The following is a 15,683-nucleotide window of genomic DNA, read 5'->3' as shown; positions in this document are numbered from 1 at the left end:
TTTGGCTCATAATACAAAATTATTTTCAAGTCTTTCAAATGCAGCAAGTCTTCATCCTTGAACTGATGTCCCCTTTGCTGCATTAGAAAACTGACTTTATGAATGTGCTATAGAGCAGATAATAGTGTAGAGGGAAGCTGATAACCTGAATTTCACCTCTTTTACCATCCATTTTAATTTGCTTTTTAAATCATATTCATGTCTTTATCACCATGTGTTTCTTTTATATCTTGTTTCAATGCATTTTCATGTGTTCTGTACATGGCTGGATTAACCTTTTAGTGGCCTTGGGGCAACAATTTGCTGTTGTTGCATCAAAGTTTCAATTAAGTACACAGCACTCAACACTCTGTAGGTGGCTGCTTCATTATATTTTGCACAAAGACTCAAAACCAATCAATACCCCTGAAATTGAACTTTCACCATGTGCAAATTTGCAAGTTATTACCAAAAAGCAACTGTCACACACTGAACCAGGGGTTTTGTAGTTGCCTGCCAGGTGAAACACAAACTTGCCTTTGACCACTGGGCCAAAATTATCCATCTTTGTGCCATTTTTGGGTTAAAACAAAAGCAAATCCAACATGTGGTTCATCTTGTTGGACTTCCTTTCTCCCCTCTCTGCATCGTTTACAACAAAAGGCCTAAATTATGTACTTAGCTAACACATTAAAAAGGTGACGTCTTTAATATTTATCTAAAACTGCTAAGTTAAACTTGTTCAACAAAAGACAACATGCACAAAAAGTGACAATTGCAGGGAAGTGTGAGATTTATTAGGAGGGGAAACATGAGGAATATGACAATAAGCTTTTCAACTACGAGCCTCACAGCACGGCAATATTAACCTCAACTTATGAAGTCTAATTCCCTCGAATTTCTGATTCCCTCCCTCCATCTGTCCACCCACCCGAGATCTTTTGCCAACTCCAATCCTTCACCTCGGTGGCAAACGGAGCAGCTCAGGATTCAACCAGCTGGAAGACAAAGGAGAGAGAGGGGGAGAAAAGTTTTGGGTGAATTACAGAGAAAATTCAACAAGCGATGACTAATAACACTTTTTTGGTCATTTAAATGCTGGGACTGTGAACAGCAAGGGACAAAAAGAAAGAGTCCATCTCTGAGTGCACTTCGGGTTCCAGCGCTCACTTTAAAGTTCACATTCAAAAGTCACATTCATTTAAGGGTGGACAAAACATGCAAGGTTTTCAGTCAGGTTTCTATTCTAAATCTACTCATTCACGGCTTTCAAAAAGTGACGAACAAAAAAAGAAAGCAAGGCATCGCTGAGCACAGGATAGAATATTAAGGGAAATTTAGCATGAAATTGTCTGGTTGAGCTGAATAAAAGACTGAAATCTGCCTACCGGGAGTGCTGAACATCTGCTTTTGTTTTTCATCACAACAACCCCGAGAGAATAGAAACACATCAGTATTCAAGGGAAAGTGCGAGTGACACAGTCTGCATGCAAGATGTTTCCACTGAACACAAACACCAGGTGACTACAGAGCCAGGAGGAATCTAATAGGTCAGGGAGCAGCAAAGGACTCAAGGACAAAATCCACAAAACGCCGATGTCACAGGAGTGTCCAGAGGCTGATGTTTAAGATAGCTCAAATGTGCCAGCAAGTATCAATGAAGAATATTTGGATGGAACTAAACATAATACGCCAGTAGAAAACTACGGAAGGAGCAGCTGAAAACACCTTTGGGAGCAGCGGAAACAAAAGCCTGAAATCAAAACATTTCCGGAGGGGAATTTCTTTTTTTTTGAAGGGTGGAGCGACCAACGTCCTTCAGCTTTTCTCTTTGATCCAGTTCCCTTCACACAGACTGTGATGTCAGCGCTCCTGCCGAGAGACGCGGACGCAAGACACCGAGTCGTCATCTTTAACTTTCAATGTCACTGATAAAAAAAAATGTAATTTCCGTCAGTCTGACAGTGTGTTTATTCAACTGTCTGCTGAACTCTGGACACTGATGTGAAAAACAACACACATCCCACTTTAACACACTTCACATCAGGTACAAGGGACTTAAAAATCCTTCAGTAAATGCTCTACATTCAAAACTCCTGTAATGATTTTTTTTTTATCATGAAGTCATTTTACTTTAGCAAGACTAAAATGACCAGCATGCAAGCTTTTTTAAAGCTACTTCGCTCTGGTTTTATATCACATGGTTGATTTTTTTTTTTACATCATGTCACTGGCATTTTTTTGGTCTAGTTGGTGGCAGCAGAAACAAGTTGTTAGCACAGTATTGACATCAATGTCTTCTAAGTTGATACAGTGAAACATTTACTTATTTACACATCCAGCAGTTCCAGATGAGCATTATGGAATCGTGTCTCTGAACACCTGATGAGCAGAAGTCACTCTCTTTTAACTCTATTTTTGGTCTCTACCAACTCCTGAGGGAAAGACTCTTTAGCTGCTAAACGCTCCACTGTGTTCACGAGCTAATCGCTAACTGTGTCTGTTTGCTGCTGAGTGGGTGGTGTACTGTGGGTTTCAGCTGCCTGATTGGGCCAAACATGACGCTACGAGAGCTGCGAGTATGAAACAAAACAATTCAGTTGTGGCCGGACAGCTCAACTCACTACAAAGCCAGGGTTTCTGCAGTTATTGGACACTTGAAGTTAATGTTTTGGACTAATCGTCGCTTTCTTTTTCAAGCACTGCAGGTAAATAGGATACATATTTTTGATACTCTTTGTATATAATGTACATAGCCTTCTATTGAGTTGATTTCAGTTTGCATCTATTTATCTATTGTTAATTTTAATTTGTCTTTATTATTGTCTATTTGTACGACTTGCTCTGTTTTCTACCTCTCCTTTTTATTCTGCTGTTGTAACAAGAGAATTTCCCCAGCGAGGGATCAATAAAGTCTTATCTCTTACATGTGGCCCCATGCGGAGGTAGGTTTGATGTAAGAAAAAGGTTATCAGAGTGAGTTAGGCTAACCTACATTTGCTGACAAATAAGTGCAAGCATAAAGTAAAACGAGAATATTAGGCTCAGCGTTTAAAGTGCATCATCGGAAATATGGACTTTCACACAGGAAAAGGAAAAGACCAAGACTACAAGCTTACAGTTTGGTCTCAGTCATGTTCAACAACTGAAAACTAGATCACGCTATTGTCTACAGAAAGGAATGATATGTCAATGCGTCTTTACACATCCATTATTATCCATGAGCCAACATCAACGATTTAAAAAAGGCTTGGGGTATGCCTCATCACAGCACTGTTTGGAAATATTTGGTGTGGCTTGATTATCAGCACTCCCTCTGCTTCTGAAATTTACCTGGGAAATTTAGTGCCTCAGTTTGGGCTACTAAAGTTCCAGAAAAGGCAGACAGGAAAACCCATGCATCACCGGGAGGAAAAGGCAAGTTGCAACCAAGAAGGCTGTAAACTTTCTCAAACCAGCGATGGTATTGAGTCACACTGAGCTGAAGTCAAACACAGGTTACGTCAACAGGATTGATTAAGCAACTAAAACACTGTACAGTCTGTTTCACAGTAAAGTGCATATTGATTTAGCAATAAGCCATATCAATCAAATGCTGTTAATTTTTAACAAGTACAGTCCCTCAAACGTCCAAAAGGTCATTCAAGGAGTCAGAGAGTGTCAGAGCAGTACTTGAGCCAAGGAGGAGTACGAGGAAGAGGAGGAGACAGCAGCTTATACTGATGAATGAATGAAGAAAGGGAAGTACGTCGTTGGTGTGGGGTAGGGGAAAAGTCTCCACTGGTCACAGTAACTGATGCATCATTTGAACCCCTGATTTGTCAGTTCTGTGGTGAGCTGGAGGTCTGAGATTTAAGCGTCAGCAGCACTGAAACCTGCTGCTGAAACAGATTTTCTCATGAGAGGCAACCTACAATTACTTGCTTCGCACTGTTGACAGGACACCTGCATGTACCTGCCCCTTTCACCTCGTGGGTTAGGGTTAGTCTTTGTCTCACCCTGCACCCCATTACATACAGTTTGAAAACCTGATATAAATTCCTATTATAATTGTCACACATTTCATATTTCTGTGTAATTAAATGCAACAGAGTTTGCTTCAGTGCTACAAAATAAAACCAATTTAAGAATGTTAAGGCCACTGGAAATGACTGGCAGGTGGGACAATTCATGTCTGATGCTTGTGATGTGTTGCTACCTTAAAGGAAGTGAAAGAGGAGGAAAGGAACAGATCTACTATATGTGCACTGCAGGCTCAGACACTAATGAAGACAAAAGGGCAAAGTCATTGATTAAACAAGAGCAAACCTGTCCAGTGGAGGCAAACAATATGCAACGTTGATATTTTTAAACACCTTCTGATGAAAATGTGCATGGCATGCTGTTCCGTCAAATGTCAAAACCTTAAATCTAATTTCTTTATAGGTGAAAGGCAGAAGCAGCAGCAGCAAAGAGCTCGGCGTCACTTTGTTTTGCGGTTATTGATCAGCTCTACATTGGCTTGTTCTCTTTCAGACTTGAGTTTGGGATGAACAGTAACAAAAATACAGCTTTAAATCCTTTCTGTTGCTACAACAGGGATCACACGGGTGGAACATTGTGAATATCTTGAATCGCTGATGCCACATTGAGCTTCCATCTTCCATGTTTACGCCTCGCAAAGTTACATTTTGTTGCCACTGTGACACGTGATCAACTCTTGTATACGTTTATATCACCCTTGAAGGAAGAAAGAACCCGTTGGAGGGGATACGGGAAGGACGAAAAAGGTTTTTAAATGAAGAACACTTCGTCTTTACAGGCGGTGGCACGGGCGGGGGTTTCCGTGGCAGAGGAGAAAGCAGCTAAGATGGAGGAGAAGACGACACTTGGGTTCTTGGCGGCGTCGATGGCCGTGTGCAGGCCCCTGGCACTGTAGTACTTCACCAGAGGGACGGTCTGCCGGTGGTAGGCGTCCAGACGGGAGCGCAGCGCCGTCTCATTGTCGTCGCTGCGGCGGATGAGCGGCTCACCTGTCACCTGATTGTAGACAAGAGGGGAGAAAACACATAAGAAGAGGGACAAACAAAAAGGAGGACTGTGATGGTAAAACCTGCACAACCACACATGCAGTTTCAACTCACACCTACAATTAGGTCAGTTCTCTCATCTTGGTTTCATCAAGCGTAACTGTAACCTTCCCGCACACGCGTCACTTATTCCTGTGCTGCAATCTGTCTTTGTGTTAGTCAACAAAACAGAAGTCTGTGGAAATCACAGCCTCCTTTCTAAGCCAGGGGATTGTGTGTCACTGCATGTGTTGCTTTGCTTGTAGATGAGCCACATAGTTTCACACGTTATGTACATAAAGAGAAAAGCACATGAAGTGACGAGGTAATGATCTGTGGGATTGGTGTCAACACCAAAACTGGTCTAATAAATGGATCGGGGATCAGCCAGATGTGACAGATTCACATTAAATACAGTTTCCTGGTCCATGTTACTATAAACTGCAGTGTTTTCACGATTAGTGACATTCATTCAGTCACAGCAGCACACCAGCAACACCTGGCCTTGTGTTAAACTAACAATAAATGTGTTTAAACCAGCATCAAAAATTATGTTTACTGCGGTCAAAGCAGGAACGTCTGCAAATCAGTCTACATTCATCTATATAATTATATGGATGATCTGCTGTGCACAGTATGAAAAACCTGCTTCAGCTAATTAAGTCCCTGAAGGCAGCAGGACACATATGTTGATAAATCTGCAGCCTCTGGATATGTACCACACACCAGAGTGCAGAGCCATTAGCGCTGGACGCATCATTCAGTTGGTAGAGGAACATCTAAACAGTAGCCTCACTCATTTGACAATAGCCTGTGATAGAAGAGTCACAGTGTCCTCAGGCATCAGCTTGGGCAATCTTTATAACATTGCACGAAGCTCTGACCTGATCATCACCTTGTAAAAGGGCTCAGGAGGTAGAGCGCCGTCCACCTATCAGAAGGTCGAAGGTTCGATCCCTGGCCTCGGCAGTCTACATGTGGAAGCATCCTTGGGCAAAACACTGAACACTAGGTTGTGTCTGTTAATGCTACCTACCCTGTGTGAATGGGTGAATGCAGGCTTGTGTTGTAAAAGCACTTTGAGTGGTCAGGAGACTAACAAAGATGCTATATAAATACAGTCCATTTACCATCCATCAATAGACCAAGACCACCTACTTCAAACTATCTCATCCTCACTGGATGCCACCACAGATCAGAAAACACTGCATGTTTAAAATATTAAAAGACATCTTGCTAATATCCTGAAATCTCATCTCACATTTGAACTTTTCTTCCTGTACATCTACTCCTTAGTGATGTATTTAGAGTTCATAAGATGTTTTTCTAGATTTAATTACGATGAATCAAAGGATCGTGACTTTTAACCAGATCTATTTTAATTTGGAATAAATGTCCCAAACACATTTTATACACTCAGATTGCGTCAAAGCACTTAAGTCTGAAGCTGCCTGATTGTCACCAATTTCCAGCCCGGCAGTGATTGTAGGTAGGTGGCAGTTTAGCCAGAAGTGGTTTCTAAGTGGGTTGATAGTGAAACTACTTACGTCATCCTTCATGGGCTCTTTGGGGGGGTTGAACTCCTCGTGGTAGGAGCGGCCACTTGGCTGATGAATTAGTCTAGGGAAATGGAGGGGAGACGATGAGGAGTACAAAACAAGGACGGAAAAGAAATCAAGAGTGAGAGCAGAGGAGGCGGAGGAGGAGGACAGATGAGGGTTAGACAGCCACAGTGACTCACTAACTACTTAACTGTCCTTTTCACATCCCACATGCTGCCCTTGTCCTACTTGGGCTTGAAAAGGCAGCAGCTGGCCTCCTCCTCCTCACACAGGACCCCCATGGACAGAAAGATGGCCCTTTGCAAACTAACTGTCTTCTGTTGAGTGTGGGGTATGGATAATGTAGAGCGGCTATTGTGAAGAAAGAGGACAAACATTGTGTTGCAAAGCAAACACAATAAAGGGTTTCACAACACAGATTTTCTAAAGCTCTGACACGTGTTCAGATGAAGGCCTCTGAAAGCACGTCTGCCTGTTCAATGTGTGGGTCAGCCTAAAATCAGAGCACAGCATGTTATATTAAACCGTGTCAAAACTGTTACATAAATAATGATCTGTTGCACAACGGAGGCAGAGATGGAAACATACCAGGAAACAACAACACACTGCCAATTAAGTTGTTATAAAGGTTGCAACTTTCTCTTCAGTTTCTCTTTGGCCTCAACCTGTAGAGCTTACGTAAGTTAATCAGTGCCAGGCCTCACTAGAAAGTGGCAGAGCAAAATTTATCAGAGCACCTTTACAAAGTAAGTGCTGCTGGATGCTTGGTGATGAAGTGACTACTTGGAGACTGTGCAGTAGCCACTGTTCGTTGTGGCTTGATTCACTTGTGGCAAAACAGACAGTCAACAGGGCATGATTACGGGACGAAACCAGGTCAGAGACAGAAGAAAACAAGCCACCATTACTGAGGTTGCCCAGTGTAACGTGTAACCACTTTTGCAATAAAATTGTGCAGGACATTAACACGTTGCGATGTTGTTGAAATATTTATGAACATTCAAAAAATAATTGTGTGTCCTCGTCTATCAGATAACACCAAACACTTCACCTTGAATTCATTTATTGGTGTCTGGCCCTTCTCTTAAATGCACCTGTGCTGAAGACGTCGTTTGTATAAACATGAAAATAATTAATCGCTATAGCTGGCCTCTATTTTTTACATCTTAAGGTTTTGTATTCTATACATATGCGTTTTGAACGTCATGAGAAGTTTCAGCACACAGTTTTATAGTGCAACCAAGCACTGAGCAGCTACAGCATTCAGCACATTTCATCAGGGACAGACATGTTGACTTCTTAAAGGACTCAACCTGTGACCTTGCAGCCACAGGACGCTCTCAAACCCCTTCAGGCCACCTTCGCTGTTTATCGCATGCCTTCACGCTCCACTTCTCGCCAACATTATCTAACTGTCCCAGACTCTACTGTTCACATTAATCAATCTACCTGCCCGGGTGGATTTAACACAGAGACAGAATGAGGAGCTTCTCAGTCAGCATCACGGGAAATCATAAACCCCTGGGAAATAAAACAGATTGAAGACTTTATTTGGTCTTGAATAATTCATTTTTTTCTCTCTTGGCTCTTACCTGCCACAGATCCTGCGCACCAACAAAGAGTCATCAACGACAAACTCGATCACAGAGTCCAGCTTCTCGTGTCTCTTCTCCAACAAGTTGTCCAGCTGGAGGAGACAAACAGAAGGAGTCAAATATGAGACATGACTGACATCTATTGTTCAGTACAAAACTCTCCCAGCTCTCGTTCTCTCTTTTCTTTCCACCACGGTCCAATATGATAACTCAAGACTAAATAAAGACATCAGGTGAATGTCTCAACGTCTAATGATAATCTCAAACACACAAAATAGTGCAGGCCCTTAAACTACAAGAGAAAACTATGCCTTAGTTTGCAACATATTATATTAAATATTAGCCCACTTTTGATCCAAATTTGCAGCAAACTTCTTCGACAATCTTGAAGCTTTGCTTTTGCTACAGTGAGAAAACAAATACGTCATTGGTGAAAGTATATTATGGGCAATTAAGTTTTCGCATTTTAGAGATTTTGTTTAGATCAAAAGTAAAAGAAAGTGAAAGAAATTCATTTTGACTGGGAAAAGCTGCTGTCTGTCACCCTAAAGGGGACATGGTTGTATAATGCAATGCCAAAATACTGTTTGTAGGAGTATCACAACCATGATTCCAGGAAAAAAATGGGACGCTAAGTTAAAGTGTAAATAAAAATAGAACTCAGTCCTTTACAAACAGTCTTTACCAACAACAGTTTGATGATGCGTTCCTGAGCCCACATAGTAATATCCTTTATACGACCATGTGTGAACCTGTTTACCTGCGGAATGTTCCAAACAGGTGTTTTTGGAGCATTCCACAACTTTGCCAGTCTTTTCTTGCTCCTATCCCAACATGTTTCAAACGTGTTGCTGTATCAAATTCAGAGTAAGCAGATATTTACAAAAACAAATAAGTTGAAAAGGAAAAATATTAAATATATTGTCTTTTTTAGAAAAAGGGTTGTGTTTGCCACCTAGCCATTTTTGAGTACCATCCTCTACCACCTGCCCAAATATCCTTTAAATTTCTATCAAGACCTGCAAGTTTATTAATGCAGTGTTGAACTCTTATTTGGTTAATTATTTTCCCTCAGTGTCCTTTTGTTTCACATGATAAAAGCATAAAGCTTCAAAATAAAACCTAACCATCTCTGCTTGTTTGACTGTGCGAGGGAACCCGTCCAACAGGAAGCCGTTTCTGCAGGCCGACGTGTCCAAGTTCTTTTCTATGAGCTCCACGACCATCTCATCACTGACCTGCAAGTGAACAAAGACAATTCTTTCATGCATCTGTTTGCACTAATCTGCCACATCCTGCATGGCAGCTTCGTACAGAAGTCACACAAAGAGTGTCAAAGACACTGTGACCTTTATTACAAAAAACATGACACGTTGACACAGTTCAGTTGCTCCTGACACATGTGATACACAGTTAATGACAATAAAAGGAGGACAAGCAAATAGACTTGTTTATGCTGTAAATCTACATAAATATAAGCAAACACAAAAACAAGCAGCTCTTAGGAAATAAGGTATTACACATGATGAGACCCTGAAAAGGAGGCATGGTTGACCCCATTGCTAGGTATGATGCATAAATATAAAAGCCATGGCTGGTTGATAAAAAGACATGACATTCTTAGTGATAATGGAGAGTGAAATCAATAGGCCTTAGCATAGAATTTCGTCTCTATTAAGTCACGGTGTGTTATATTATTCTGTCTAACATCTCTGTTGAATACAATGTAAGTCATACTTTAAAAGTAGCCAACAAAATGTTTGAAAAAATGTGAGGCCTTCTTATGACGAGACATACTGACAAAACCATCAATTACACCAACAACAGCGGGGAAGCCTGCAATGTCCATGAATGCCCTTTGTGAGCCCGCAAGGTGGAGACATCCAGTGGAAAAGAGATTAACTGCACCACAATGAGTGTGAAAATGCTGCAGTTCTTTGTGTGATCTCTCTGTTGACAAAGGTTGTGACAGACCCAAGTCATCACTACTGCATTTTTCCAGCTGCCAAATAGTTTTATGATAATGGAAGCTCTCACTATATTGAAATGTATGATTCCAGTGAATAATTTTTAGTGAGTCAACACGCTGTCTTCACTTAGAGCTATTACTTATCACTATTTTTCCAGAGGAGAAAACAGGACTGATGGAGAGCTTCATCACATGGTACAACGACAATCACCTGAAGCTCAATATTAGCAGAACCAATCAGCTTGTGGTATCGACTACAATGCTTCAAATATGGATGTTGCTGCAAGGAAGCTACAAATTGTAAAACGTGTATACCTCGCACACGTCTCCAACTTGGCAGCACAGAAGATCTATACAATCAGCACAGTTTCATGGTCGACGCCCAAGATTAGTGTCACCAATTCAGTATCTGACCAAATATGAAATATGGGTACAACCTCCCTTCTGTTCCTGACTGATGGTGTTGAATAATGGACAGAAAAGCTTTTATTTACAGAACAAAAACAAAATGTAATTTTGCAGCCAAGAGCAGATACTCTACGCAGATATCTCAATTACTTGCTAATTTTAGATTAGCACTTTTCTCCATATATGGCTATGCTTCAACTTATTGTAAACTCTTGTTTGCTGTCCTACAGTTGTACACTTGTTTTTCCAACATCATGGAAGCCATTTTAGTGGTAAATGTCACTGAAGACATCTAGTCATGAGGGACTGACCATAAAAGGCTGTAATGTTAACACAGAGCCTCAGAGAGGGCAAAGGAGTACAGAAAGAAAAATACACACAGTGCTCATGAGAAGCAGATGAGCAAAAATGTTACCAGTTTGCCAGCATCCATGGTCTCTTTGAGCCTCTTGCCGAGCTCGGAGCCCGAAGCCACCATGGCCCTCAGCATGTCTCCAGTGGCCAGGTGGCAAACACAGTACTGCTCTGCAAGCCGAGGGGCCTGCAGGGTGAAGGAGAGATCAATCAGGATACATAATAAATCATTGAACTTGTAAATTATCAACACCAACCACACAAATGAAGAAAAAGTTTGGCCGTGAATTTTAACTTTGTTTTACCCAATGATTCTGTTTGAGAGCCAACCTCCTGCATCGCTGGCTGGTAAAAGCATGGAAGCAATTGGTGTTTTTGAGACCAAAGAGTTTTGAGCAGCAAGGATTATTTGATTGCAGTTATGCACCATCACTGAAATTTGTAGTTGTGCAGGCCAAGCCTCCTCTCTAGCATATTCTGCTGTCATATATATATATAAAAACACACACACACACACACACACACACACACACACACACACACACATACATACATACATATATATATATATATGACTCATCTGATGAGTTAACTAGATATCAGGAACACCTTCTCTTTTTATACAGCAAATGGATGAGGAGAAAGTTTGGTTCTTCAGTGAATTCTGTCAATTAAGTTGAACTACATGCAAGACAGGCTGACATTTTGCATATAGCCTCACCTGCAATACAGCATGCAACATATGAAAGCAAGCAACATGCAATACAACTAGGGCCTCAACTCAGGATTACTTCCATTATTGAACACATAACAGATCATTTTCTTGATGAATTAAAATCAAATAACTGGTTTTGTCAAACAAAACACAAGGGCATTCAGTTTACTATCATACAAGATGAAGAAAAGCAGAAAATTGTCACATGTTAGATGCTGGGAACAGAGAATGTTTAGCCTTTTTGGTTCAGTCGAATCATCATTTAAGCCCTAAATACAAGAATCCGCCGGTCCAAACCAAATGAATCTTCAGAGTACTTCATAAGTGAGAGTGCTTTCCTGAGAACAGAAGACTCAAACCAGATGGATGGATGGAGACACAGGAGTATGCCAGAGCACGTGCCTCTGCACTTCAGCATGCACGTGTCACAGATGTGAGAGCACTACACAACGTGGAGATGTCACACGACAGACTGAGGGAGGTCACTGTGACATGTTCTTGGTGGTCATGTTTCTGCCTCCAAGAGAGTTGCAACACAAATCATTCTGAAAAATGTAATTTTGAAACTGGATTCTTACAGGAAAAAGACAACTATGTGCCTTTCTCTCCTAAAAATGTCATCCACAATTATTTTCACTATACTGCTTGTACTTGCTCTTTGGTAGACCTTTTGCAGATTTCTAGATAGATCATTAGTCTAACAAAAACGCATGTCAACACCAGTCAGTATGTTATAATGTAAAATTATACATTATGTTCAGCAGCTTTACAAAAAACATAATGGCACATCACCACTTAGCTTTAGCTGATCTACCTGAAGCACTGGTTTGACCAGAATAGATCCTGGCCAACTTCCAACTGAGCTTTCTCTTATATTTATGTATTCTGACATACATGTTACAGTCAATGTGCAGACCAGCACCACTGTATTTCTAAATGATTGTCACTGCTCCAGCTCTGGTCCCTGACACTCAGGTGACTTGAAGTGGCACCTGAGAAAGAGTTCATTCAGATAAACAGGGATCCAATTAACGATTACTGTCATTAACAATTAATCTGTTGATTGTTTTCTAAAAATCAATTAATTGTTTAGTTGATCTACCGTCAAAAACAGTGAAAATTTGCATCACAATTGCTCAATTTATTTGGCAAATGCTCAAATTTCAGAGGCAGGAACCATTTTCACTTGATAAATGATGTGACCAATACACAGATGTTATATAATAAAGATATCATTCATAAGGATTGATAATGACTCTATGCCAATTTTGATAATATAGCCACATATATAATGTGAAAACAGCGATGACTGGCATGCTTTTCTACAGTCAAAACAACAGAACAGCTTATAAAAAGCTATATGTAGCTATAAAGAGCTAACTTTAACTTTAGACATTAGGGTTTTTAAGAGGCAACTTTTAATTGAGAAACCAAAAAACACAGGCGTGGATATCTACATGGCATTAGGTATTTCTTAATGTCTCAGATACTTGTGAGGTAGTTTTAGTATGTTAGCTAGCTAACTTCTTCATGAAACTGACGAACGTGTTTCCGTTAAGGATAACACAACCTTAATCTAAACAGACATAAGCTTTCCAGCTGTTTTTCTAAGAGTGGGAGTGACAAACAGGTAAAGCCGGGTAGGTTAGCATTAGCATTAGCTAGTAGTAGAGCTGCACAATTAATCGAAATTTAATCAAAATCGCGATTTTGGCCGCCACGATTATACAAAGCCAAAATCGCGATTTTTTTCCTTTTTTGTCATTTTCTGTATTATTTTATAAGTGGGCGCTCTTCTGACTGCAGCATAAAGAAAAACAGTATATTTGTCCACCAGCCACCAGGGGGCGGCCGTAGTCATAGAGCACGCCGCATCGCATTAGTAGCCACCAACAAGCAAGCTAAACTCAGCTCCTCTCCGCCTAGCGCGGTGCTATCATACCAGTCAAATTCAAGTGGTGAGAGCGAGAGGGATTGGTAGAGTGACCATTGTAGAGCCGATTTCTGAATCAGTGAAAATAAAGATGAGTTCTGGTGAAAATGACTGAACAGACAGTGGGAACAGAAGTTGATCAATCTTCCGGAGGTGAGGAGTCTGAGCTCGTTCCTCGAAAGGGCTACACATCTGTTGTATGGAGCTATTTCGGATTCAGAAAAGGTGATGTCGAACAAAAGCAGGTGTTGTGTAAAGACTGTGGGCGAATTGTGTCCGCTCCGCAGGGGAACACAACTAATCTGTATAACCACTTAAAGAAGAATCATTTGGGAAAATACGACGAGTGTATGAAAAGAAAAGTCCCCAAACCCCCGCATATCCGTCCCAAACACCCAGCGCAGACAACCATAAATGCTACACTTAATCTTGCAACACCATATGCATCAACATCAAGAAGACACCAAGAAATAACACAAGCAGTTGCCATTTATATAGCCAAAGCCATGGCTCCCATTAACACAGTTAACAACGAGGCATTCAAAGAGATGATCAAAACGCTGGACAAAAGATACGAGATGCCATCCAGAAACTACTTCTCAAAGGTGGCATTGCCAGCGCTGTATAAACAATGCCGGGAGGAAATCCGAAAAGAAATAGCAGATCTCCCGTTCTATGCGACCACGACCGATCTATGGTCAAGTAGGACCATGGAGCCGTACATGTGTCCCTGACGATCCATTACATTGACGAGGATTTTGAAATTAAAACTCGCTGCCTGCAGACGTCATTTTTTCCGGAGGATCATACTCTGCACTGGATAATTGATTATTGTTTTTTACAGAAGTGCAATAAAAAAATAAAAAATAATAAAAAAAAACTTTTGCATAATCGTGATTATAATCGAAATCGTGATTTTGATCCAAATAATCGTGATTATCATTTTTTCCATAATCGTGCAGCCCTAGCTAGTAGTAACATCGACCATGCGCTTAACGCTACAGTTTTTCTAAGCTAGTGGCTAATAGCTAACAGCTAGTTCCTTTAGCTTGCCTTGGTGCCTCTCTCTCACCTGAGTTCCCTTCCCGGCTCCGGGTGGTCCGAGCAGGATGGCACGGATCCCCTCCTGCATATCGGCTATTGCCTCTTTCAACTGCGTGCTGGGGGCCATGTCTGGACCGGGAGACACCAGCTCAGAAACTTTAACAAAGTCTGTCTGTGTCGTCCTGGTGACACTTCAGTCAAGTTGGCCTGGAAGGAAAAGGACAGTCTCCGCCTCCTTTTTTGCTACTAGGGTCAAACCCCACCCTTTACTGGACAATACAGCGTTTGATTGGCTGTTAGACAGCTCTGTCAGGAATCGTGTGTGTTGATTGGAACGTAACTTCGAAAAAACGCTTCAATACGGCATATTCAGTGTGTTAAAAATGTGCATTATTTTGCATCATATTTCATTATATGTGCTTGCTTTTATTGTTGATCATAGACTTCCTTTATGTTGCTGTTTTGAGCATGAACAGCAGACTTGACTGACTATGCAGGATAAGATGAGATAAGATAAGATAAGATAAGATAAAAAGGGGTAAAACTTTATTTATCCCCAGCCAGGGAAATTTGGGCATTACAGCGTATGAGTAGCAGCGGGAAGAAAAATGGCAGCAGAGATAGAGAACATTTGAAAAAAAACAAATACAAAATAAAAAGTAGACTATATATATGTACATATTATACAAGCAAAATTAAATTTGACTATATAAAAGAAAAATAAGGTATGTAGAAAAAAAAAACATTAAAAATATGTAAAAAGTATTTATTGCCCCAATAGCTGTGCAAAACGAACAATGTAAGCTGCCTTCAGATGAAAAATAATAATAAATAGTGTTACTACTTATTATGTATAGTATTAGTCATCCTACATAGGCCTAGTGTGTATTATTTTTTGAGCTTATTTGAAGTATTTTACATTTGTTTGATAGTGACAGCACAGATTCAGTAAGAAAATATGGGGCAAAAGAAAGGAGAATAAGTGGAATTTATTTGTTTTTATTTTATTTTTTCCACTAAACCAAAGCTATGTGCCGCACCAACCCAGTGACAGTGCACACTCTAGAGAAAAGAAA

At 40.6% G+C, this 15,683-nt stretch overlaps 1 protein-coding gene across 1 annotated transcript; it reads right to left on the bottom strand.

Annotated features, from left to right (window-relative positions):
* Positions 1–748: 748 nt before the first annotated feature.
* On the bottom strand, positions 749–14,815 carry ak2 (adenylate kinase 2). Its single transcript, XM_041955809.1, has 7 exons — positions 14,636–14,815; positions 10,977–11,102; positions 9,312–9,422; positions 8,182–8,276; positions 6,575–6,647; positions 4,779–4,998; positions 749–977 (listed from the first exon to the last, which is right to left on the bottom strand). The coding sequence occupies exons 1-7, from the start codon at positions 14,732–14,734 to the stop codon at positions 970–972; spliced, it is 732 nt and encodes a 243-aa protein (XP_041811743.1). The 5' UTR covers positions 14,735–14,815; the 3' UTR covers positions 749–969.
* Between the last annotated feature and the right edge of the window lie 868 nt (positions 14,816–15,683).

The sequence above is a fragment of the Chelmon rostratus genome, chromosome 16 (genome assembly GCF_017976325.1).
Source record: "Chelmon rostratus isolate fCheRos1 chromosome 16, fCheRos1.pri, whole genome shotgun sequence".
NCBI classification, from domain to species: Eukaryota; Metazoa; Chordata; class Actinopteri; order Chaetodontiformes; family Chaetodontidae; genus Chelmon; species Chelmon rostratus.
Note: the sequence above shows the minus strand (reverse complement) of the source record. Positions and strands in the feature narration are given on the sequence as shown.

What these genes read in the sequence shown, in the direction of transcription:
- ak2 (XM_041955809.1), bottom strand. Translation starts at nt 14,734, where the DNA reads ATGGCCCCCAGCACGCAGTTGAAAGAGGCAATAGCCGATATGCAGGAG. An exon ending in GAGCCGGGAAGGGAACTCAG is followed by an intron (nt 11,103 to 14,635) that starts GTGAGAGAGAGG and finishes TTCACCCTGCAG; the next exon opens with GCCCCTCGGCTTGCAGAGCA. An exon ending in GTGCGCAGGATCTGTGGCAG is followed by an intron (nt 6,648 to 8,181) that starts GTAAGAGCCAAG and finishes CCATTTCCCTAG; the next exon opens with ACTAATTCATCAGCCAAGTG.